Below are 26,474 nucleotides of genomic sequence, written 5' to 3'. Positions count from 1 at the left end.
GATTCCAAGTAAAGGATGCCACCTACTGAATCCTTGCTACCAAGATTGCATGCTTTGACCCTCACGGCTCAAGACCTCTGGCAGGATCACAAGCCAGACTGCAGTCCCAAAATAAATTCCAAGGAAAAGCAGAAAACAGGCTTGGAAAAACAAAGCTTTTCTCACTACTCCTCTCCCCACAACCCAAAGATGTATTACTCACCAAACAGCTGCACAACCATAATAATTTCTAGTTTTGCAACACTGACAACCTTAGCAGTATTAAAAAACCTCCTTACATCTTTATTCCACTTTGGATTCATTATAATACAGTCCGACAATATAAGCTAGGACAGTACATTCTGCAACACTCAACCCCTGTTCCCAGTAACTGCATGGCTTAATGACACAGAGTCAGTAGATCACAATATGACCCTGTTAATATTTTTTTAATGCCATTTTTACAAATTACAGCATAATGCACTGATTATGAGGATGAAAGGAAAGTCGTTACGTCTGTCTGGAAACCAAATAAAAGAATGTTTGAACATCTGTTCATCCTACAAATGTCTTTAAAAGCTTTGATTTTCCCATAATCATTTTGTTCCACCATTTCACCCTTTTTCGAATGTGTATCCAACAGCCTCAGGACAGCAGCCAGAGATCTGCAGTAATAGCACGTTATAATCAAAGTTCTCAGGCACGTTTAAGTTCTCCTTTTGGAACTAAAAATGGGGAAACACACAAAACCAAACCCCAGTCTTTAACAGATACCTCCCTAGCTGTCTGTCCTACACAAACCTCTGCCAGGGGAGCAAAATGAAAGGACAGGGCTTTGCGACAGGGCGTTCACATAGAGGATTGCAAAGGACAAGGACAGGGTTCGGTGGCAGGTGAAGGGACTCACAGGAGGCACGGCACGCACGCCTCCCCACAGCCTGCTCAGGGGTCAGTAGTAGCTGTCCACGAGACTCTGCCCAAGTCACAGCCTCAGCGCCTGAACGCAGGCAGCTTCGCACCGCACACGGGAGCTGGTGTAAGCTGCGGGGCAAGAGCCTTCCCCACCATGCTGGGCTCCCAATATTGGCCGTGGGAGCCCTGCCAGCACCCGGATTTGCATCTCCTCCTCCAGAGGCAAGAGCAGAGCCAGAACAAGAAGCAATAAGCAAAGATGGGAAATAGGAGCGCCGAGGAGGAGGTTAGGTCTTGGACTGAGAGGATGGAAGAAAGATGTTGAGTTAGTACGCTAGTCTGGAAATGCGACAGAAGATAGTGGGAAAGATTTTAAAAAGTGTATTACAGGAGACTGGACAAGAAAGGGATGGAGGTCCAACTCTGGAAGCTGGTGCTGCTCCCTCCCTTGGAGTACCCCGAGCAACTAAACCATGGGACCCTCAGCACCAGAAGACCTTTCAGCCAAGCAGAGGGCTGCAAAGCTAAGTATTCAGGACTAGGGAGTTTTCAAACGGATCACGTTCCGTAACAACTGACTCACTGATCCTGCTATGGGCAATCCACCGTTTAAAGGGGAAAACATTAATCAGACAGTGCTTTGTAAAAATACATACCACCATTTACACTGACGGCCTCCTCTCCAGAACTATTCCAAAATGCCTTACAAGTCAGAAAGACAAAAACCTGTAAGTCCGAGGTTAACAACTCTGGAGCAGCCAACAATATCCTACAGCAGGTCACCACTCATGATGACTGCCCTTTTCTTTCCAGAACTCCAAGCAGAGTTGGCAGAATTTAGTGACCCATTTAAAATTCGGCAAGGACATTAGAACTATACAGATAAAAATGTAAGATCCTTAATAATTCACCTTTTTTTTAATGGGAGGTTTTTTTATACCAATAATTCTTAGACTAACCTGGGATGGTAATAATGGCAGTCCTTCTATGTCATCTGTTTCTCTAGCTTCCATCACTGCAGTATCTTAAGCAGAGGTAACAGTGCAGGGTACAAAAAAGGATTTGATAAAGGCTTAGAAGAAAGATAACATAATAAATATTCTTTCCAAAGACTGCCTTTGGGGGTGTCTGGGAAGAGGAAAGAAATGGGGAAGCAGAGGTGACAGGGGTGTGAAATGCATTTTTTTCGTTATAGAAGGATACATTTTCCAGCAAGGCTGGCAGCACCAGCCACATTAAGCCATAGCTGAAGTTGCCTGCCTAATTCCTCTGGGATCACGCTGAAAGCATACCCCATAATCTTAAGGGATGTGCTAAAGCTTTGCTGGGACTCACTCAGCAGAAACTGTTTGGGATTATTCCACAAAGCACTAATTCTGTTCTGATTTAAAGGGGCACCATCAACCTAGTTTTGACACCAGACTTGCCCTGTCTCACAACTGTCCAGCCGTAAATATCCCCTCAATAGCTGATATTTTTGCCATTTGTATCCCCTTTGGTTACCTGGAAATTAAAAGGAAAAGAAAAAGACTGAAAAAAACAGGATCATATGTTAGCATGATGGACTCATTCATCAAATATCCATTGATAGGCATAACACTTTGAGTGTTATCAATAATATAATAATAATATGATTACTAAGAACAAGTGTAGCAATCTATTACAGTTATTTACTTCCACATGCAACTAATGCACTTTAGTTATACCTGTGGTCATCTCCTGTGGCTGGCTTCAGCAAATGGGTCCCAGGCTGCTATTTAACATCAACGAGCAGAACTACTCTTTTTGTTCAAAAGGCAGGAACTAACATTTTCCACGCTGCCAAGCTCGAGTCCAATTTCTGTTCCAGACTGCAGCTTTCGTACCTGTGGAATTATTGTTAGTTTTCGTGTTAAGGTGTCCTATGCTTTGTAAATAACAAAGAAGGGATATTACCGGTGCTCTCCTTTTTATGAGCCTGGGACCTGAAATTGAGAGGAAGAACTAAAGCAGCCATGAAATCCCTATTAAACAACTAATGGTTTCTAAAGCATCTTGGAGATATTCATTTTACAAGGCTTATACTACAATCTTCTATCATTATTTTAACGAAATAAAGCCCTTGACTATTTCCAGAGGCAACTTTTTCTTTCACACAGAAAAGACATTTTGGTTACAAAAAAAGAAAACAATTCTGGAGTAGGATTCACCACAGAACAGGCAGGAAATTCAGAAAAGCTATATAAAATGTCACTGAAGATAGGTTCTGAACCTTTGGAACAGCAAACAGAACAATTAAGACTCTCAGTTACACGCATCATTATGTTTAATATGAAAAACATTGCTAGATAGAAATCATATAAAAAAGACCCATACCATCTCTCAGATAGCATCTTACATAGTTGCAGCTGAAGGAATGTGAAACATCCATTTTAGGTTTCACCTACTATATCGTGTGCTTTCTGTCCCCCACTTTGCTCAGGGAAGTAAACCTAGACTAATCAGCTTCACTTTGAGGGTCACATGAAATTAACATCTTGACTAGATTTAAGATTAACATTGGTGGCAAACTTTTAAATCAAGAGAAACTTCAAAACAATTCTCCAGAAAGACGCCGCTATTAGAACGCACACCCGAATGTGTTCATCCCGCAGGTGACATTCTCCAAGCAGCCGTAAAGATTCACATTGCAAAAAGTTACAAAATAAGCAGATTCTAACAGAACAAAACCAGACCGCAGAGATTTTGGAAAGGGGCACATAGTCAGGAGGAGCTTCCAGGCTCTGTCTGTGAGGAAGGAACAGGTCTAATGCATTCAGACAAGAAACACATTCCACCCGAATTCATTTCAGCGTCTGGTCTCTCAGGTGTGATCAGAGGCTTCTCTGCTTTCTCAGGATTGAATCATTTTCTTCTGCGTGTCAAAGACATATCTTTTAAAGAGAAGAGAGATGGTCACAGGTTGGGCTGAATCATTCTTGCTGCTTTCATCCTCTCTGGTTGTATCTCCCTTCCCTGCTTTCGATTTCTTCTTGGAGGCAACAGTAAGAAGCATCTTGGTATCTGGCTTCAGCCCACCTGTAAAAAACAAGAACACGCATGACAAACGTGCTCAACATCACATTTCAGTATAACTGGAAAAAAAAATGAACAGGCAAGTATGCTTCTGCAATCAACCAAAGAAAATAAGAAAGTAAATCAGATGCATTAAGGAAAGTCACATTTCTGCATCACACTTCTGGAATATGAAGTCTCACACTCACATGAAAAATCAGAGAAGCCTTTAAACACAGCTCACAAAAGTGACACCCCAAATCCAGTGCAGTATCCTGGCTGTATCCTTCTACAGCTTTTAAAGTAGTAAATACAAGCAAAAATTTAAACAAGCCAGACCAACTTGCCTGGTCTAAGCCTTTTACTCAGCAGACCTTTCCTATTGTTTACACACATCTCCCAAAGTTTCTTCTCATCACTAAGAATATTTATAAAAATATAAGTCATGAATGAAAAACAACCGGTAAAATACTAAAATTATAGAGAGTCCTAAGAGTCAGAAGGTTCCTGAATGTCTTTAGTCTGTTTCCCAGGCCTGCCAGAAGCACACTGCTTAGGTTTTAACAAATTACACAGTTTTGTGTTTGTTTGGGGTTTTTTGTTTGGCTAAAACACAGTATTTGTTAAGGGTTCCAACTGTCACTTCTTCAGGGAACTAGAATTAACCTGTGTAGGATTCTGGGGATCCAACTTCAGTCTTTCTCCAGACATTTGTACCAAACAAAAATATTTGTCCTTTTCTTCCTAAACGGCTAGGGTTTATTACGCTTGGATATTTTCTTTTAACTTGACACATTGGTGACATTTTAGATAAGAAATGCAAGATAGCAACGTCCAGAAACACTGTAAAACAAGAGCGATGCAGCTCCTAAAAGACCACTCCTGAAGAATCGCGTTCTGAAAGCAGAAGACAGCAAACTCCTTGGAAGCTTATTCGGCACCAACCGAACGCACCGCAATGTGGTTCTCAAGCATTCGGCCAAATTCAGTTCAGGTATTTTTAACCTGTGGTGTCACATAACCTTATCTCAAACACTTAATCAGCTTCTCTCCCCTCACATTGAAATTCAGATGTGGATTCTCATATCGCAGCCTGACAAAAAGCCCGAGATGCTTATGATTTCCTGGAGACAGGAGGTCTGCAAGCGCAGGTGATCTGCTCCAGCACAGAGACATCTGGAGGCACGCACAGCTGACTGCAGGGGGACACGGCACCAGAGCCCAACTTCTCGTCTTGCCGTGCCAGGTAGCAAATTGTTCCAAGGCAGCATCCCCGCCACACGGCAAAGGGAGGGAGGAAGGCTCGAAGCAAGCCCAGGAAACTGCTGATTTGCCGTTTCATAACCAGGGCTTACGAAACAGCCCGAACGCCCCGCAGCGCGGCCACGGGGAGGACTTTTGGAGATAGAGGGGTCTTGCGTTTTTTAAAAAAAATGCAAGAGCACAAGGGAAGAGAAAAGCAGCACGTTATGTACGTAACTAAATACACTACAATTTACACTAAAGACCGCAGAAGTCCAGCACCAAGCAGAATCAACTCTGCACAGCTCTGCAAGATCTTGTATTTCACAGCCAAGGCAGCAGCTATTTTCTCTTTTCAGACGGCAGAATACAGGAAAAAAAGCAATGATTACTTCATTGTGAAAATAATTGAGACTGTTTTTCCTTGATGGCTGAGAAGTCTGGTAGTGACTATCTTTGCACGTGTAAGGTTCAATTAATCAAACTTGATAATATGGTGTGGCCTGGCCACAGATTTATTATATGGTTTTATTACACTGTATAGTCCTGCTTGATGCAGCTGTTTCGACTTTTTAATTGGATGCTTTCATATAAATCCTATTAATATCATTAGCCTTACAATCACTCCATCTTCATTACGAAAAATAATTTATCATTACATGAAAAGCAACTTATTTCCTATTTGGAAAGCTCTAAGAACATCTTGGGTGCTGCTAGAAAAAAATAGCAATAGTAAAAAAAAAAAAAAAAGAGGGAAACAATAAAAACAGCAAAAAGACTGACCTCACACAGTCCCACACTCTACCTTTGCAGGCTTTATTTCACATTGCATGTTTTCTACTGTTTTGATCAACCTAATATTCTAAGCGTCCCTGAACAGGGTTTCCTCCACTTTCCTGGGAAGACCATTTATTTTTCGGACAAAGAAACATTTCGTTTTGCTTTCTAGTTGGTTTCCCTTTCTGGGTCTTATCACTGTTACTAATGTTGCTGTTACTGGCACATTACTGTTTAAGAAAGATGTTTAACTAAATCCTTTCAGAAAGACACACTTTAATTAAAGCAAACAAATCCTAAAACACTTCTCTCTCTGTTAGTAGGCTTTGCGAGACTTGAATTTCCAAAAAATGCTAATTGGCGGAAAGGAGAGAGGAAGGGAGGAGATGTGGCATTAAAATTGCAGCCAAAGTTTTCCCCTGTGGGTGTCTGAAGCCAGGCACCTCGGCTGCTGCCCCAAAGCCTTGCCTGCAGCCGCAGGGCAGCGATGCCCCGGGCAGCTCAGCCTCTCGCCCCGGAGCCCACGCGTGGCTGCGGCAGCAAGCGGGGGGACTACCAGCCGCGAGGACGAAATAACGGCTTCGGATAAACCCAGCTTCAAAACCTGTCAGCGACATCGATGAGCACGTGGACTGCCCAACACATCTGAAAGCCGGGACAGCGTCTTAGGTGTTTAAACAAAGAATGTCATGTTTGAAAAATTTCATTTTCCAGAAAAAAAGGTTATGCTGCACATGGAACTGTACTGGGGAAAACGCATTTAAAACTCAGCAATCCCACTTTCTCCACCCTGTCACTAACTCCCACACATGAGAGAAGGGCTGCAGGTGAGCTCTATCTTTACTTAACACCTATTTGGATTCAAATACAGTATTATGGGTAAAAAGTTTGCAGAAGAAGTGGAAGAACGTGGTCATTCCTACCAGTGAAATGACAGGCTGACAGCCAAAGGCAGCTCAGGTATTATTAAATTCACAAGGTATCGAAGTTACCTAATCAGATCCCATGGCCCTCATTCTGCAAACAGATTAGGTGGCTGGCATCGTACCCTAACAAATGGCATTTTCTGTTTTTCTGCGCTGGTGCCAGGAGGTCTAAGGGCTGGAGCGGCTCTGTGATAGGGAGCAGCACAAAGGAGCAGGCGGGGAGGCACAATCGGGGTTTCATCGACCTCCGCGGATTTCTCGCGTTACACACGATGCATACTTTACATTTTACAAAACCAAGGAAATGAAGGGAAATATATCTGTCACCGAAGAAGACATCAGACCTTTAATAGCTGAAATGACGGATATTTTTAGATGGAGGTGTAGTTTAACTTACTTACATTAAGGGTCTAATCTCTCCTGAACAATAGCTATGTTAGCTTGAATACACAGTGAGAAATCTGTTCCATTAATTAAGTGCTGCCTGTACTACTCGGATTTGTAGCAAATGTTAATAGATTTTTTTCTTCCTCTGTTGGACAATTACTTTATTTTGCCAAGTTGCTAATGGATTAAATTGAAAAGGTCCGTGTGTTAAAAAAAGACTTTAGCTTCAAAGTTCTAAGAAATGCCTTGCATAGAACAGTGGGAAATACCTACGTATTAATATTATTAACGGGCAGTCCTCAGAGGCACATAAGATACCTGAAAGCTTAGCAAATTCATTCCCACCCATCATAACCGTGTCTGTAACAAAAAGTGTCCAGACAGGCCTTACGTTAAACGGACTCGTAGCATCAACTAACCCAGGTTAGATAAGAAAATCTACTTGTAAAATAGTTTAATCCACTTCATTCTTTTAGTTTCAACTACTGTTAATAATTAACAAAAGAATACAGACTCTTAACATAATGTCCTTTGTCTCAGCATGGTCTCAAGGATTTAATGCAAACCGAGTAATTTATAAATGCAAAAAGAAAAGTGAATTTTCAAATGCAAATGAAGAGCAATACCTCATCAGGAAAAATATTTTCCAAGTCTAAGAAGAGTTTCACGTGCACAAAATAAAGGATAAATGCAATATTTTACACAATTTTCACAAATAAAAGCTAGGTGCTTAGTGATTTGCATTATCTTATGTAGTCAAATGCATTGCAGCCTGGGGTTTTACAACTACTCATGCAAGAAGTTTGCATAGAAACATGCAGATTTCAGTAACTTTGTATGGAAATTGTATGAGGTTCAGCAAGGCTCAGTGCTGGGTCCTGCACCTGGGTCACAACCACCCCAGGCAACGCTACAGGCTTGGGGAAGAGTGGCTGGAAAGCTGCCCGGCGGAAAAGGACCTGGGGGTGTTGGTCAACAGCCGCCTGAACATGAGCCAGCAGTGTGCCCAGGTGGCCAAGAAGGCCAATGGCATCCTGGCTTGTGTCAGCAATAGCGTGGCCAGCAGGAGCAGGGCAGTGATCATCCCCTGTACTGGGCACTGGTGAGGCCGCACCTCGAATGCTGTGTTCAGTGTTGGGCCCCTCACTCCCAGAGAGACATGGAGGGGCTGGAGCGTGTCCAGAGAAGGGCAACGGAGCTGGGGAAGGGTCTGGAGCACAAGGCTGATGGGGAGCGGCTGAGGGACCTGGGGTTGTTCAGCCTGGAGAGAAGGAGGCTGAGGGGAGACCTCATCGCTCCCTACAGCTGCCTGAAAGGAGGGTGTAGAGAGGTGGGGTCGGTCTCTTCTCCCAGGTAACAAGTGATAGGACAAGAGGAAACGGCCTCAAGTTGCGCCAGGGGAGGTTTAGACTGGATATTAGGAAATTTTACTTCACTGAAAGGGTTATCAAGCACTGGAACAGGCTGCCCAGGGAAGTGGTGGAGTCCCCATCCCTGGAGGTATTTAAAAGACGTTGAGATGAGGTGCTTATGGACAGGGTGTAGTGGTGGGCTTGGCAGTGTTAGGTTTACGGTTGGACTCGATGATCTTAAAGGTCTTTTCCAACCTATACGATCCTATGATTCTACGAAATTTCATATTGTAGAATTCTGGACCCCTTCTTGTGTATAAATACAGGAAATAAATTTTGACCCCCCCGATCCTCATATCTGCACAAGTTTTAAGGTTTCTCTAATGCTTCATCTTCTCCCTATGTTAACCAGGCCTCCCTGTAACAGGGACTCAGCAAAGCCGCGTGATGAACACCCTCCTGCTGACCCGGCGGTGGCTGCCTCAGGCCCGCGGACGGTCTCCATACCACTGCTGGGAGTGCCGCCCAGCAGACAAATCACAACAAACACGTGAAGCATATAAATGTCCATAACCAGCACGGTTTACTTTTGCTTTGTTTTTACTACTACTACTTCAGCTGGAAGGAGGACGAAGCTGGTAGAGCTGCTCTCCTAATTCCTTTTGCTAATCCAACAGCAGGATGAAGGAGCACTGCTGTGCTTTTTCCCCGCATACATTTTTATTTCAGCTGTTACCTGTAAGCTTGGATCCTACGTTACCTTTTACGTAACTTCCCCACTTCACATCCTCCTTCACTTAATATTGTCATTCCTTTGCCATCTTTGCCTTCCTTCTGCTCCTTGAAAGTCTCCAAGGGTGGTCTCTGCTCTTTCTCCTGAAGTCCAGCTCCTTCTTCCTTTACTCCCAATTCCACTTGCTAGTTTGCCCTTCAAAAGTTTTATATGTCTCCTTCTCCAACTTTGTTTTTCAGATTTCCCATCTCCGTATTTCTATTTCCTATTTCCACAGATCTCTTTACTATTTCGGAATAGTCCTGTCTCCTTCAAAGCTAATGAAACGTTGTTTGAATGGAATATTTTAGAGACTGAATGCCAGACACATTGTAGATGAGAAGCAAGATAATACGGCATCTCCTTGTAGCCCAGCCAGAGACAGGAGTAATTTTTAAGCAACTGATAAACACATCATTGAAAACAGGTGTAATAATATAGATGCAGGGCATGCTCTCCAGCACAGCCAAGGAGAATAATTTATTTTGCTGAATTTCAACAACTCCCTTCTCATATGCACACTTGTAAAAAAAATGCTTAACTATCCTACCTAGCACTGATGAACATGAAAGTATTTGCATGGATGATTACACAGTTTTCTTACAGCATTAAAAAACTGTAATGGGAAAAATAAATTCATGTTAAAAGATTTCAAGTCTCCTGATTCATGAGAACTTTGCTTTTAGGTCAAAATTAAAAGTTCATCCTACCAATAGAGAAATCAGCAAACATCTTACACCAGCTACCTGCAATGGTACTTGCCGTGCTCTGCTGGGAAAGCGCTGGCTCAGGATTCTTACCACCGTCTTAGGAAAAAACACATCGAGGCTACACCAGTAGCTCTCATTGGAATACAAAATATTCCTTTTTGCACTCAATATTAAGAAATTCCTAGACTATTCTTGACCTGCTGATATTATCTCCAAACCTCCCATTCCATTTAGGAATTTGTGAGCAGAGATTCAGTGGGAAACTGAACTTCGTTTTTCTCTTCTGTAAACAAAATATCCTATTCACTTCCTTTGAGCACTGCAGGTAGAAGACTCAACTACCAACAATTTCGTGTTTCCTGTCAACATTCAAATGTTAAAAGTTGACCGAACATCAGAGAAAAAGTTAACGTAGCACATTTGATGTTGGAAATAATTTTTATCCGAGGCAAACGTAACCTTTTAATATGACAGGCAGACATTTTTCTTTCTTCCTGAGTGAAGAAAAAAAAAGAGCAAAACTTGAAAGAGGCAAAGGGTTGGGGATAATCCTCACTCACAATGGATTATTTGTAACAGCTGGTTTTCACAATTTCAGGATTTCCTTAAATTGAACCCTCAGAGCCTGAACCCTCATTACACAGTTAAGGAGTGTGTGCCTGCATCAACTCTCCTGCTAACAGAGAGTACAAAAGCCGGTTGACCTGAAAATCAGAAATAATTAGAGCCCCGGATGGAGACATCCTTGCCACAGCCCGATGCAGAGGGGCTGCGCTTGAGAGTGGACACAGACCAGTCTCTCCCCCGCTTACTGCAACGATGGACCGCGGAAGGGAAACAGAAACTTTTTGCTAGTACCACAGGACTCAAGAATCCAGTACTCCAGCACAACACAATTACAAACTAATTTGACTTTTTTTTTCTTGCAACAGCTATGTATATTCATCCAAGACTTACAAAAACATATTTACCTGGGTTCAAAGAGGGGTACAAGGTTCAAATACAGCACTTACCTGTTTCAGATTCTGATCAACTTTAAAACAAGAAGAATAAATCTATCACTGGTTTCCAGCAAAATTAAGAGAAATGCCAGTGGTACAAGGTGTTGGTTCTGAGTCCCACAATACACTAGCAAGCACATACTTGTTCTCCACCTAGTCCCAAAACACATCAGCAGTTCTACAAAAATATTACCATTAATCTGTGCCCTAAAAACCATGAAAAGCTCATGCAATTATCCCTAAAGTAACCTTCTGGAGTTTTGATTCAAATGAAAAGCAGAAGCATCCCAAAATCAGAGGATCAATTTGCCCAGCCCCTCCTGTTACAGTTATCTCTGCAGTCAGATGGAAAGGACGAGAATAGCAGAAAATGTAGCATCCCGTCGCTTGAGCCCTTTACATTAAGGTACTAGGCAGCAACTCTGCTTCTCTTCTCCTCTGCTTAAGATATCCAAAATCCTATCTTTTGATTTTATTCAAGCTAAGGTGGCCATTTTTCTCCTTCAATATCCTAGCAAAAAAAGAAACCCTGAGCTGATCAGGAAAAAGAACGGCTTTGTAAGCCTTCCAAGAACAAAAGTACCAGGTTACTCTGCCCATAAACACTCTAATAGGAACATCAGATGAGTCACACCACATCTAGTAGACCAGATGACTGGTCATCTAGAGACTCCTGGCCCTATCTAACTCGGCATCCCATCTGCCCATCATTAATATACGGTGCTTCAGAAGGGGCAGGGATGAAAAGTGTGCCCTGAGCTAACTACAGCCCGGCATCAGGTAGGAATTGTCTACCTGACATCAGGGTCAGTATGTCAACACCTACCAACCTTCCTAGCCAAAAGATTTAAGTACAGTGCTCCCACAGGAGACGATCTACTCTGCTCCTAGGTGTTCATCACCATGATAACAAGCATAATATGATTACCTAGACAATTTCAGTGTAATAGTTGACCAGAGATTCACTCAAGAAACAAGGGATACTCCCTTCCTTGCTACCCTCAGAAGCTCAGGATTTGAGCTTCAATTACTTTCACAGATCAGGCAATGAATTTTACTTATGTAAATCCCTTCACAATTCTCCAGTAATTCCATTTTGAATTCACACCACCTTTTCCCACATCTCTTCTCAGCTCTCTCAAATATTCTGCTAGAGTTTCAAACTCCAGACTAGATTCATTTTTCTCTCCTGGCTAGTACAAGATCTGCTATTATCACCTTGCCTGGCTTGTGAATATTAATAGGACTACAGCATGAAGTTGGCCAGGGAAAGCAATCAACCTCCAAGGAGACCGGAAAGTAGACTCCTTCCTTCCACACGAGAATTACACTAATGCCTCGGCGTGGTACTTGGGATCTACGCAAAATATCCATAACTCATTGTTTGATGACAGAGACCAGAAAAAACCGTCTTACAGCCACTTTGAGCAGAAGTAGACTGCCCCGTGCCCTGACCAAATGCTGTTGTGACAGCCAGCCTGCATCAGCAGAGTAATTCCCACAGTCTCAGCTTGGTAGACTCTGTTTGGAAATTCGTAACTACTAAAACATTTTCCCATAAATTGGGGAACAGCTGCCCCATACCACATCAGAGAAGGCTGCAGTTCAGTGGTGAACTGAATTGTGTCTTGTGTATCAATTTGTTAAGTTTATACAGGCTTTTGGACTGAAAGACGTTATTATAAGAGGTGGTGCTACTGGAAACAACATGGATTTCACTGCAGGCTCCTACTTAGCAGGGAAAGAGCTACTCTTCCTTGATGAGGAAGACAGAAGCTGTTTTAATTCAAGAGGCTGACCTAGGTGAAGTTCAGGCCGAAGCTGTATTTGGAAAGCTCTCACATCAAGCTGGACACAACCCTTTCAAGCTCAGTGCCAATTCTACACAATGGCTTGAACTGCGCTCTCCGGCAGTCCTTAAAGGCACATTTTGTATCTTGGCTTTTGCTGCAAGCAATCAAGAAAGAATGCAAGAAAACAAAACTGTTTCCCAAGCACTGTTTGCTGGTGCCATAATTAATATAATCAAACAATTCCACAAATTGCTTCCAATTGCTGGCGTCACTTTCATGTGCAGAGCCAGACTTTCAAAGAAGGGCCCTTCTTGTCCTGCATCCTTACGCTGGTAACCCTCGCTTCACACAATAGTAAACAAGACCTCGCTAAATAGTATAGGGTAATTTGTACTGTAATAGGTCCCCAAGGCACCATGGACACAATTTGAAATGCCATCTAATTTTTCTTTTTAATTAAAAAAGCAGTTACTATATTTAAACAACAACACAAAAAAGTTCAGAGGGGACAGATTGGAGGTTCCCACAGCTCTCTGGGAGTTTTCTCAAGGTCAGGAAGAGTTTTATAGGCTCAATTGGTACACATTTTTTTCTTTAATTGGTCTGCCATACCCTCTGCATGAAGTCAGCGTCTTGATTTTCAGTCTGATATTTTTCATATTGCTAAATGGAGCACAGACTGCAGGACCACACCATATCTATTGGCTGCTGAACGGTTATCGACGCCACACTTCCCTACCCGTGCCTCGCCTGCCCCTTCCGCTCCTCTTAGTCCTAAACTTGTCATCTACTGAGGACACCCAGCACCCCACACTGCATTGAGAGCGTGCCATTCTTTCACAGTTTCATACTTCTCAGTTTCCAGCAAGATGATCAGGATGTATTATCCAATTTCCCAAGTTTACATAACATAACCACATTTTAAATTTTTTTTGCAAAAATAAAATGTAATAATCGAACACCAGATACAAATGCACCACTGTCATCTGAAGCCGTGTAGCAGGACAGATTTCTGCACTTGACAAATCCCCACCGCGTATCATACCATTGCTCTGCAAGCATCTCGTTATTTAAGTAAGTCTACCCATTATTTAAGCCTACACAAGCCCACACACACTTTAGAAGGACATTTGCAGTTCCCACAGTGGGTTTTCCAAAATGCACCCTAACCCAACATACCCTTCAGCCCCAAATAACAGCTCTGAAATGAAGTGACATACTCGAGATCTTAATTTCTTGGCCACACTGCAGTATGAATAGGTTGAGAGTACCAAACCTGACCTTGTCTTATAGGCCAACATATATTTCAGCTGCCATTACGTTGTGTGCCACAACCACTCGTCGGCTTAGCCCTCCTAGGGCAAGTCTCCTAAAGACAACAACTTTATACAAAGGAAAATGCAAAGCACTCCTGCAACATAACTATGATTTGTACGCTCTACACAATTTTTTGTTTCTGTACGCCAGAGACTAGCTTTAATACAGGTTACATGGGAGACTCCAGTGCACCATGATTACTAGCTCGAGGCTACACAAATTAAGTGTACACACAATACAAGGGATCAACTTGCAGAGCTACAAGACAACCACTAAGGTAATCTTTTTGTCCTCAAATCCAACACTGTCCCATTAGCCTAAAGGAAAGGCTTTTCAAATTAATTTCTACATGGGCTATATAGGTGCTTTCAGTACCTTAACAAGGCTGCAATTATGCCAGCTGATATATCATACCAGCAGTTATTCGTAAACTCTGTTTTCGCTTAATGGCCACTCCAGGTCCATGAAGTCATTGAGATCACGCCTAAGCACTACACTCGTTCTCCCAGCATACCTACAGGGAGAGGCAACTCTCCTACCGATGCCGTGCTTCTAGTCTGAAGATCTTCAAACTCCTTGAAGCAAAAACTTGAGTGCATGGAAAATGCCTAGTGCACAACAGGAGCAACTGTGAAAAAACAATGGAACTAATAAGGATGTCAAATTATTAATACAAATATCTGCAATGTAGTTGGAAGCCTGGGAATGTAGACAGGCTCTTGTTACAATTCAACAACAGAAAAACTACAGGCAGATCAGCGTGAAATGGCCAAGACCATTCAAAACAAAGACAGAACAGTGTCTGAAAATCACGATTATTGTCACTGGACCTCTAAGAAACAAACATGCAGACATCAACTCAATGAGTAAAATTCGGGAGAGTCTGTGACGACTTGTACAGGACAGACTTCCACACGTTTTACTGTGGTGGTGGTCCTTGCTGATTAAATCCTCAAATCAAGAAGGACAAAAATCACAAAAGTGTCCCAAAGGGTACAGCTCTTTGCAGAAATAGATCAAGGAATCACTAAGCAGATGAGCTTTCCTAATTTTAAAACCCACAGAATATCACGTTAGGATTAAATTTATATCCAGTGAGGGAGTTCTCAGGCCAGAAGATACTTTTGATTGGGTTTTTGTCAGTATCCCAGGACCAATAAAATACTAAATAATCAAAACTAACAATGCTCATGTTTCTGGTCACCTTACTGCACAGAGCAAATGGAAACATGTTTTGAATTCAACACAAGGGACTAAAATTTCATCAGCCTAGTGAAAAGACAACAACAAAACCAGTACCAATACACAACCTCTCCTACAGCAGCCTTTCAGAAACGCACACAATGCGGAAAAAGTTCAGGTTCGCAGATCTGACACAGAATCAAAGGCAATTCATTACAAAGCAGCTTCAAATCAAAGTGCTAGATCCGCAGGCCTGTCTGTAATCCTCCCATCTTGCCTGCAACTCTTGATGTGGAGTAGGCACCACAGAAGCCAGTTAAGCTGGACCAACTCCGTTGACGTATCCCAGGCATCTGCTGCTCAGCGCTGGTCCAGAGTTTAAGTTTGGCGATATTCATCTTCCCCTGGGCTTCCTTTATAAAGCAATCCTGAACAATGGGACTTCAGAATAAAGAATAAAACATATTTTTTTTTTTAAAACTTCTAGGCAAGGGCCTTTAATGCGATTAGAAGGGGGAGGGGGATTGGATAGCAGCTTTTTCTTTTTTATGTTATGTATATTGTGTGTAAACAAATATGCAATTTGCTTTAAAAAGATAAGGTGATTAAATTTTTATCGGGCTTGTACTCTGTTGTCACCACAACAAAGAGAATTAGGAGAAGGAAAGAAAGGCCTTTTTATTTGAATTATGCTCTTACCAGAGGTTCTCTACAGCACAGCTGTAAAGCCACTCAATGTTCTCCAAACAGGCCCTTTGATTGCATTTTATTCAACTTGTTTGCATTTGGAGCAATCGAAAGGAAAAGAACGCTCCACATTTTGATGTCTTAATATTCCTTAATACCTTCTTTAATTTATATTAAGCTTCTTAACTAGGGTGATGAATTCTTCAAAAACAATAAAGACCTAGTGCAGAAATCTTTCACACACTATGAAAATTGAAATTATAATGTATTCATGGCTTTTTTTTTGGTTACCAAAAAAACATTATTTAGAGGAAAGATTTAAAGCATATAAAAAAATCCTGAAGTTGTATGAAAATTACTTGATCCACAGAAAGAGATGAAAGTTCAAACTAATTATTACAAGGGAAATAAAATGTTGTGGGAGGTGAAGGAGAAGAAACAGTATGAGAACGCTGGGCTATTAGGAAGTTTTCAGTCTTTTCATAACTTATAAATTCCTTCTCTATGGCTCTCCACAAAAAAGGACTCTGGAAATTCGTATACTTTTGTTTTACCAAGACAAATGCAACTGTTTGCCAGTTCCTTCTCCTTTATTATTCATATACATCTTCCCTAAAATGGCTCTTCAGGTTCACGGTTCCACAATGTATTTCCTTCCCAATGTCTTTCACAGTCTGCCAAGACCAACAGCACACACTGAAATTGGTGAAGATTGCAACGGAGCACGTGAGCACCCACGGACGCAGCAGCTCCGTTCCTCACCCAGGAACATATGGGGCATAGAGGTTCCCAGAGGTTCCCAGGCTGAAACGCCATTCACAGGTGGATCTCAGGCAAATGGGAGGCAGGCTGCATGAGAAAAGCAAGGGTCACGTAATAAAGAGTACAGAAGAGGCCACCCGAGGGACAAGACTGGATGGGTTTGTTTTTGCAGGCACTGTATGTTTTCCAGTTATAGTTATAGGATGCTCAGTCTGGTTACACTCAAACACTAATTATCTGGCCCGTGTAACAAAACTCACTCTCAACGAGTCCAGTGTTCTTAAAAATCCCTTCTGCAAAAAAGGAACACAGCTTCCAGTGAAAGTCCATTACGGTACAAATCAGCCTTAGCAAGGAACATCCAAAAGAGCACATTCTTGCTTTGCTTCCCCATTTGTCTACTTTTTTTTTTTACTTACCAATTTTACATTCCAACGCAACTTCTTTAGTTCTCAGCAATACGTATGCACGTGCACATGTATAGCTACAAAAACCTCACCTTGTTCCCCCTTTTCCTCTGCAAAGAAAGTCCAGAGAAGAAACAAGCAAGCCACGGCTGGCACTTCTACGAACACCAACTTCTATGCTACACTGACTGGGTGCATGGGTATTACAGCAGGGGAGAAACAAGCTTCCTAAACGAATCCTGAACTACATCAAATCATTTGAAATATCCTTGAAATAACGTATTTGAAAAAGAGCATGCATCTTCATCTGGAATGATTGTTATTTTCTGTATATTTCTGATAGCTATTGGCATCCACTGACTGCTCACCTACCTTCCGAGTCACATTTTTAAGCAAATTCCAGGAAAGCTCCAATTAGAACCATATGATAAAGCCTGCCACATTTACAAAATGCTTGTGAAAAAGCTCGCTTAGCTGTACCAGCAATCAACCAGCCACAATAATTAAAACAATTTAAAAAAATCCACATGCTGCATTTACCATAGAGTAAAACAATGCTGATGGTAATCTAATACGCAAGCACCCTGGGTGAAATGACACCTCTCCCCTCCTGAACAGGGTCACGCCACGCAAGCGCAGAAGCATCAAAACCTAAGAGTTTAAGAGCGTGTATGGATCGCTACAGCAAAACTGAAAAACCTCTCTCAACAAGGACCAAGAAATTGCAGACTGTGTCAAAGGCGGCACAAAACAGCTTTATGAAGCACGTCGTCGCCCTCTGCCATGGTATCACGCTTTCTTCACGTCCGTCCTACAAACTCATCGCTGCTTTTGCAGGAAACAGCACAGAGAGACAAAGCAATGCTAAAACAGACAGTTATTCAAGCACAATAATTACCTTATAACAGGTAACGCCTACCATATCCCACCTATTAAAACTTTCATCTGCATTTTTTTAAGGGAGCAAGTACAAAATTTACAGATCCAGAACAGTATTTATGTATGTAACCAGTTAGATGTCTTAACTGTTGTATCTATGAAAGCTTGTGCCTTTAAGCAGAAATGATTCATGAATTTTAATTTGTTTTAAATGTCGAAAAATCCCATCCAAGTAAATTGAGTCAACAAGCCAGCAAAGGATGAAGACATGTATCTGTTTTTTATTTAAAAAATAAAAACCTCAAGTCTATACATTTCTTAATCACTCACAAATCCTCTAGCAGTGAAAAAATACTTTGCAGTAACTAAGTTTCCTGCATTTCCTTTAATTAAGACGCTATGCTTTTCCCCATTCAGCACATGCTGGTTAAACACTATTGAGCCTTAACTGATTCTCTTTATATTATTTAACTACTACTATTTTAAAATGTTTTTAAAGAAATAAATTAGCCAGTGATTTTGGAAATTGGGAAAGGGGGAAAGATTTGCAGAATGGGACTCTTCCTATAAGCTGCTTCAATATCATTAATTTCAAAAATGCAAAGTCATCAGCCCACCCTCCAAATAAAAACATTTAAAATGAGTATAAGCATTGTTTTTAAAGGCATAACTTACTTATATTCACCTTCTCAATATCAAGACTTTCAGTTCAATCTTTTCATGCTTTTTCTCAGTAATCACAAAGACCAGAAATGAACCTTTGAATCCAAAGTTAATGTTTTCTACTAATTACTTTAGAGCACTTGGGCTCCAAATAAACAGCAACACTGACAAAGTTGAACACAGTCAAACAGCGATATGGTTAGAAAGGGGTAGGCACGCTAAGTCAGACTTCAAATGAGATAGCACAGGTTGTAGAGATACAGTGGCACAGACCTAGCACATATTAAGAACTTAATACCTCTATCCGTGCCACAGCGATAGTTCCATTTTGCTAGGCAAGCACCCAAGGGCTGGGTTTCCTTCCTCACTACACTCTTGCCGGGGCACAGACTGTTCTAAAACCCAGTCAAGTAAAATATCAGAAAATGCAGGTACGGCCTCTGTCCAAGTCCACGGGAAGCAGACTGTATTTAAGGCTGAAGGAGATTAGATTTTGTGAGCCATCCCCAAAAAAGACTCTTTTCATCTTTATGAAATTTCCAGGCACTGATATTGTTTAGAAATAAGATGTAGGCAATGCACAAGGCTCAGAGCAGAAATTAATAACAAGCATCCTGATGCCAGGAGACTGGCTGGAAGAGAATGAATTACAGCAACCAAACTTACAAGATTCCCATACCAACGCCAATCTGTTTGAGTGTCTGGATCCAAATCCGGCAGTGATAGGGAAAAGGTTCTCAGCTAGTATTTCAGGGCGTAACGACAGCCAGCCCAGCTCTGTGGACTGATGACCTGGACTGAAGAGTCACTGCACATTTCCAACACACCAACTCACTTTGACTTGCATTGCAAAAAAGAAATCCAACCCCCCCCAATAAATCTGGTGTTTCTAGGGAGTGCAGTAAAAGGCAGCATTGAAGGAGAGGACAATTAGATTACAGAAGATGTAATGTGACCAGCCAAAACACACAAACAAGTTAAAAATAAATTAGCCCCATTACCAGAACCACAAAGGCAGCATCTTGTGTGATGACTGTTGATTTCATTAAGTTTGGGTTCTAGCACAGTCCATTTCAGGAGCAGTTCTCACATCTCAAGATTTATTTTTCTTGACAAATAATGGTTAAACATTTGCCTAGTACTAACATATCAGTGTTTATGATACCCTAACTGACTCAAAGACAATGCAGGAATATAGTTTAGCCTCTCAACCTAAATGACTTGTGAGTGACCCTACCAAAGCATGGAATATCTTTTGCCCACTGAGTTTTGCTAGAATACTGGATTTTTGAAAGGGGGGGGATAAAAGATAAGACAAATTCTTACTGAAATTACATTTTCTCTGAAACCTCTCCTACATCTTCCTCCTAGCTCCCATTGCTCCCATTATGATACTGCTCTAGTCAGCTCTGCACTTCACAGCATCTAAAAAGACATTAAAAAGACATCCAACAAAAGGAAACGGAGTATCCCTTCCAATACTCATCTATGCCTGTGTTCTCTATTTAGACCCCTGCCTCAGGGTTTTAATTCCTCCACCCTTACTCTCTAGATAGCCTCCGTGGTCCTGATGTCTCCACTTACTGCTCAGGGCAGAGCTGATCAACTGCAGGTTCTGTCCCAGCAACCAAGCAGCCATTTACAATTCCAACAGCTGTTACTGATTTCGCAGCCGAATCATGGCAAATCTGTGGTTCAAACCCTCCCTCCTTACAAGGAGGGAGAAAACAACGAGAAACAATCAGACAAACCCAAGAAAAGGGAAGGACTGGGAAAGTATCACAGATAAAGGACACAGCCCTAGCTGATAACCATTTTGCCTGTGCAAAGCTAGCAACGTAGGGACTATTATACCACATTAAGTCAAGGCTGAGGTCTTATCTTATCCAGGTTCTTTCCTTCCTCACCAGCAGACACCGGAGGAGAAGGAAGCCTGCAGCACACCAATATTAGGTCACATTCTCCTTTTGAAGATCTCCATGCCCTGCAGACAGCAGCACAGCGTAGGGCTGCCTCAGGCAACGCATGGGGAAGCGGTCCAGCGAGGAAGCATGCGGCAGGGCAGCTTCATAGGCCAACACCACCCCGCCGCTTCGTTAAGCTATTTCAGCCTTTGCAGATCAAAATGGAAGCAGCAGCATTCCCTCATCCTGCATACTGATGATGAGGGAATTCATATAAAACTGTTTGCTTTACACGCAGTTCATCAAGGCTATGGATCTACAGTAAGTTTACATTAATACTTACACTGCTAAAATTCAAGCTGTAGTAAAAACCCTGCGGAGAAAGAAAAATCTGAGTCTCTACAAAATCTACCGGATGCACTCCCTTCCAAATAGGTTTAAACAATAAGTCTTAACAAGATTTTCCTCAGGACAGCCATCCTTTTATCCTTTGGAAGAAATATGCGATACTATGGGGAAGATAACAGCCTAACTCTTTGGAAGGAAACCAGGTAGTTTGCCCAAGAGACGTGCGGGTGGTTAGAATGAAGCAGCATCTTCAACTCCCTCTCAAACAAAAAAAATAGGCCTCCATGTCTTAAACGCACATACTTAAGACAACCCGCGCGGTACCAGAGTTCTGCTCTAGGTGCAAGAAAAATGATCAGTTTGCAAACAGGAACGAACCAGGGCAAAAAGATCCTGAGCAACGAGCACACCAAGAGCATTTCTGCAGTAAGTCAGAAGGGAGAAGTATATAGCAACTACTTCTAGGATTCTGTTTCATATTGACATGCATCGTCTTCAACCTAACAATGTTTTGTTAAAAAGGACAGCAGAAATAAAACACCCAGATGAGAGCTGCTCAACTTGCAACCCCAAAGTATACTTTTAGTGAATTTTAGTGGGACAAAATAAATCAACCAAACAAAAAAAGCCTTACCATTAGAAGAACCTCTTGGTCAGCTGTGCTGACTTCTAATGAAGTCTGAGTGTTTGTGCTCTGCAATCTAAAATTATAATGGACAGGCCACTATTCCCACCTTTTATTCGGTCCTATTTTACTATTCCAAATATACACTTACCTAAATTTGTATACTCTTTAACAGTAATCTTCAATTAAAATACCTAGAGCAGAAACTAAGATAACTGGTTTAAAAGGTAAAAGCTTATTGACAAAAACGTATTCTTCATATTGCCCTTTTTTAATTCTACATATTAAAAATGTCATTTTTATGACTTGAAAAAAAATAATATTCAGGAATAATGAAGGCTAACAAAAGACTGAAGAGCAGTAATTTAAAAAGCTCCATATGTGGCATCCTGATTACTGTATCAGTCCCATTTCCATAACGAAGGGAGAAGTCACCAAACTGCTGCCTGTCCTTTCTGGTGACAAGGAAAGGGCAAAGAGGACAGTGTGTTTTCAAGGCATCATCCTTCAGGCTCTGAGGGAAGAACACCAAGTCTCCTGCAGTACAATACGTGGGTGTCAGTGTCCGGCACTTTTCTGGAATAGAGTAACCCCAGCTCTGGTGGTCCCTGCACATGTACTTAATTTGGAAGCAGCTGGGTTCAAAAGTTTATCCTCACTTTTTGACCTGCAAAGGTTTAGTGTGTGGGCGTGCACATGAGTGTGTACATCATACCACACAAGCTGAAGATGTGCAGCCACAACATACACAGTGTGCGAGCGTTTACGCGCACGGCTTTGCACGCAGAACACAGTGCGTATTTTTAAATACCGAAACATTATCCAGTATACATCGGAGCGATGCGCGCACTGCCTGAGCGCTCAGCCTTCCCAAGCCAAACGTGGCCAGTCTGCATCTCAAAATTCAGTAAGCTTCTGGAGTTTTTTTGGCATTATTTCAAAAGGACACATGAATGAAAGAATCTGTTAATTGCAATACTACCTATTTAGATAGAATAGATTCAACGCACTTCACAGAAAGTACAACCACCAAATCTGCAAGCTTGACTGCATTAACGTCACTAACAAGCCTACCACAGATACACCTAAGTAAAAGATACGACGGCCAGAGGATTATCTTCACTTTTATAGTGTTTTTCATGACTAAAATTGCGAGTGAAGCAGGGGTGAAGTAAGAGAGGCAGGAAGACTAGAAAGCGTAAGGAGCCTGGGAACTGCGGAGCACAGTAAGTTTATGAGTACCAGTGACAAAAGTATAGTCACAGACTGGTAGAATAGTCAGAGCTCAGAAGAATTAACGTATTCTGCAGCCGACATCTGAATAATTTTCTTGAATTGCTCTAAAGCACTCTACAATTGCAGGCAGAAATCCCTGATCTTGGCACAAAGGGTATATTTTTCAACCAAGGATATATTTTTCAACCATTTGTCATTTTACAGCTCAGACACAGAAGCAAGTTAGCGCCTATCAGCTGAGCTCCGATAACTGCGAATATATTCCTGGGCACATCATATGCACGACAGAACATCTTCACTGGGATTTAAAGAGAGATCGAAGGTTATGAATTTATAGCACATTTGTGATGGGGTTTGAGCATTCAGACAGTCACTATCACCGAGATAACAAACAGCGACTCATTAATCCACAGAAATGTGACAGTAGCGTTGAGTGCAATAGTTTTCTCGGCACTTGTGTTACTTTGAGATCTTGAATCAATTGTTTACAGAAGCTCTTCACTTGTGTTCACAGCACTAAGTGCTCTACATACCAGTGAATCTTTAATAATTCCTAACATGCAGCACGTATGGAACAGTGGTTTGTTTTATTTAAACTATAAAACCCAGCACACATAATGGATAAATAGTTCATAATGAGTGGGAAACCTGGATTTTCAAAACAAGCACTTTGTGTATGTTGATAAAGTTGTACCTTTCAGTCAGAATTACACGACAGTAACTCTATTACAAAGGAGTTCCAAACACAACGGGGGGGAAAACGCTTTGTATGCAACACAAATCAAGTAAAGTATGTAGGCATAATGGCATCAAAAATAAAAGTTATTTAACAGAAGAGCCCATACATCAGCAACTGAAACTGCAAATTAAAACATAAGATGGTGCCCCAGGGGGAACGCTTAGCACAAAGACACTACAGACGGCAAGTCTATGGAGACCAGACTACTTGACCAATGCCAAAAAAATGCAAGCCTCTCTTCAAAAGTTCCAGGGACACAAAGTAAAAAGTTAATGTTCAGAGCCATTATGCATTTCAAACTTTCCGGTGACCTAAACACCCATCCAGCTTTCCAGGGAAATTTCTAGTTGTCATCAGAAATGTTTTATACGTTGCATTAGCATCCAATCTGATCCCCTAAAAGGTGAAAAATAAAGGTAAAAGCCCCCCAAGAAAACAAAAGTTTTACTTGCATTGTTATACAGTAATCACAACATCTAGTGCAACAGTCAAAGGAAACGCTTCCTATTTTAGTTTCAACACAGTAGTACCCAACTGCTTTAAAACAAACAAAATAATAAATAATCATTCCAATGTATTACTAAAGCAGACAAATAAAAACTCACTGAGCAATAAAAAAGAATAGACTCTCTGATGCCATGCAAGGGATACCAGCACTTGCTGCTGTGTGTAGCAGGGACAGCACATTTCTTCTCTCATAAGTAAACTGGATTCTACCTGTTTTGTACGTCTAAATCGGGAGTAACTCTAGACATTCAATGGTTGAAATCAGAACGTAATTGAACCCGTAACTGTTGCCCATACCAAGGAAAATGGAGGAACAAATACTGCCTTACAGAAGCCCCAGAATTGTAATACAACTTGCTCTTGAGGTATTATAGCCCTCACGGATAGACATTTGGATTGGAAATTAAGAAACCTAGATCTAGGGAGATATGCTTGTTTGGCTTCTATCAGTTCACGGTATTATTTCACTTCTGTCCCAGCTTCCCCGCTTACAAAATGGGGTTAATAATGCTATATCTCTTTATACAATACCTTGAAATACACAGCCCTTTTTTAATCTGAAGTTACATATTATTTATTAAGTTTACAAAGTATCATCGTTGATGAAACAGCCTGTTCCTATTAATTTCATGTTTAAACAACTCCACAGAGGTCTGAAGATTTTGATTTATTTCTGATTTTACAAATTTAAAAAAAAAGGCTTTTCTTGGAGATGTAATTAATGAGTTTAACATTTCATCAAATATGCTTTTGTTAAGTGCTGTTGAGCAGGCACATTAGTCAAGGTCATAAACTTTAAGTCAAATCACAGGCAACTGAGCTGCTCCTGTCCTTTTTCTATGGTCTCCATGTCTACCACAGAAGGCTAATTATTTTACAACAAAACTCGAGAAGTGTATTTTTTTCCCCCCTAAAGCTGTATTTGTTCATTGTTCCACCATTTCTGCTTCCAGAGCATGAATTCATGTCTGCAGTTCATATTTTCCCATCAAAACCACAGTGCTTGATCCACCCATCAAGAAGAATCACAAATGTAAATTACATCCTTAAGAAGCATTAACTTTTGATCCATGTGAAATTTAAGCCACAACAAAAGAAAATGTAGATACAGAGTTCAAAAGTCAAATAAGAATCAGAAGTACCTCTCAGCTTGCCCAGGCTGTGGGTCTTCCAAGGTTGCTGGTAAAAAAAAAAAACCACACACAACAAAAAACCCCCAGCTCTCTAAATTCTTTATATTTTCTAGAAAATTAAGAATAATGTCTACTACCAATTTCTGTACCTGCACCCTCATTATGGCTGGTTTGCACCCACAGTATCTTAATAAAGTAATTAACAGCTATCTGCATCTGTTTCTTCCATGATTCAGATTGAAATTTTCTACCTTTTGTCTGTTATTTTGGGAAAGAGTCTATAAGATCCTCTGGAATACGTACATTCACTATCCCAATATTTTCCTCCAAAATTGTTGACAAGAAGGATAAAATCCTGATGCTAGCTTTTCTTTTTTCTTTAAAACTTAACTGAAAAAAGGATTCATATAAAATGGCATATGACGCAAGCCAACAGCTCCTACTTCCATTGCATTAAAACTTAGAAAGAAAGGACATAGTTTACAGAACATCTTCCTTAGTACAGTTCTATAAGGAGCCCTCACCTTATACAGCCAAAGACAGAACGTCACGAAGGGCAACGGAGAACGGCTTGTGGAACTTTGCCAGTCACAGCCTCTCGCTGCGGCAGGCACACCGATGTGTACCAAGTGCTTTGAAATGGGGAAAGTCTTGTCGCAACATGATGTTCACAAGGTACCAGAAGGGAAGTGTGAAAAAGAGATGTATTTGCTAAAAACTTGATCTTTCTGTGTCCTTACAACTATAAAATGCTAGAAATTAAGGAGAATCATTAGATCATCCAGGGAACATCTCAGTCTGAGATATTTCCTGAACAATTACCTTTCCAGACTGTTTTACAGCTCCTGGAAATTAGGTAGCCACCGGCTTTCTTCTGAAGATTAATCCCCATCCAAGAATGAACACAATGTATCAAAACACACCACTATGAAAAGCAATTTAAAAAAAAAGTCAATAACAACAGGCTCCTGGCTGACCTGATAACCTAAAATCAAACGCACTGCAAAAGCTCCAGGAGATGGTCTTATATTGGTGGTAAACAAAAACTCTAGAGTTCTCTTCACTGCGCTGCCATAAACGTGCTGGCAACTTATTTAATCTCTCTAGATCTCTGTTCCATGTCTTTGGAATAGAGGTGATACCTTCCTTCACCGGGGTAGAAAAGCATAAACTCCATCTGCCTGTGAAACATTCAGTCACT

The 26,474-nt window shown here is 41.3% G+C and overlaps 1 protein-coding gene across 1 annotated transcript in view; it reads right to left on the bottom strand.

Annotated features, from left to right (window-relative positions):
- Positions 1-3,178: 3,178 nt before the first annotated feature.
- Positions 3,179-26,474, bottom strand: part of EEFSEC (eukaryotic elongation factor, selenocysteine-tRNA specific) — a 130,448-nt gene continuing 107,152 nt past the window's right edge. The window contains exon 7 of the mRNA XM_072875651.1: positions 3,179-3,948. Coding sequence (XP_072731752.1) covers positions 3,764-3,948 — 185 coding nt within the window. The 3' untranslated portion in view covers positions 3,179-3,763. The remainder of the gene's footprint in view (positions 3,949-26,474) is intronic.

Source organism: Ciconia boyciana, chromosome 11 (assembly GCF_034638445.1).
Source record: "Ciconia boyciana chromosome 11, ASM3463844v1, whole genome shotgun sequence".
NCBI lineage: Eukaryota > Metazoa > Chordata > Aves > Ciconiiformes > Ciconiidae > Ciconia > Ciconia boyciana.
Note: the sequence above shows the minus strand (reverse complement) of the source record. Positions and strands in the feature narration are given on the sequence as shown.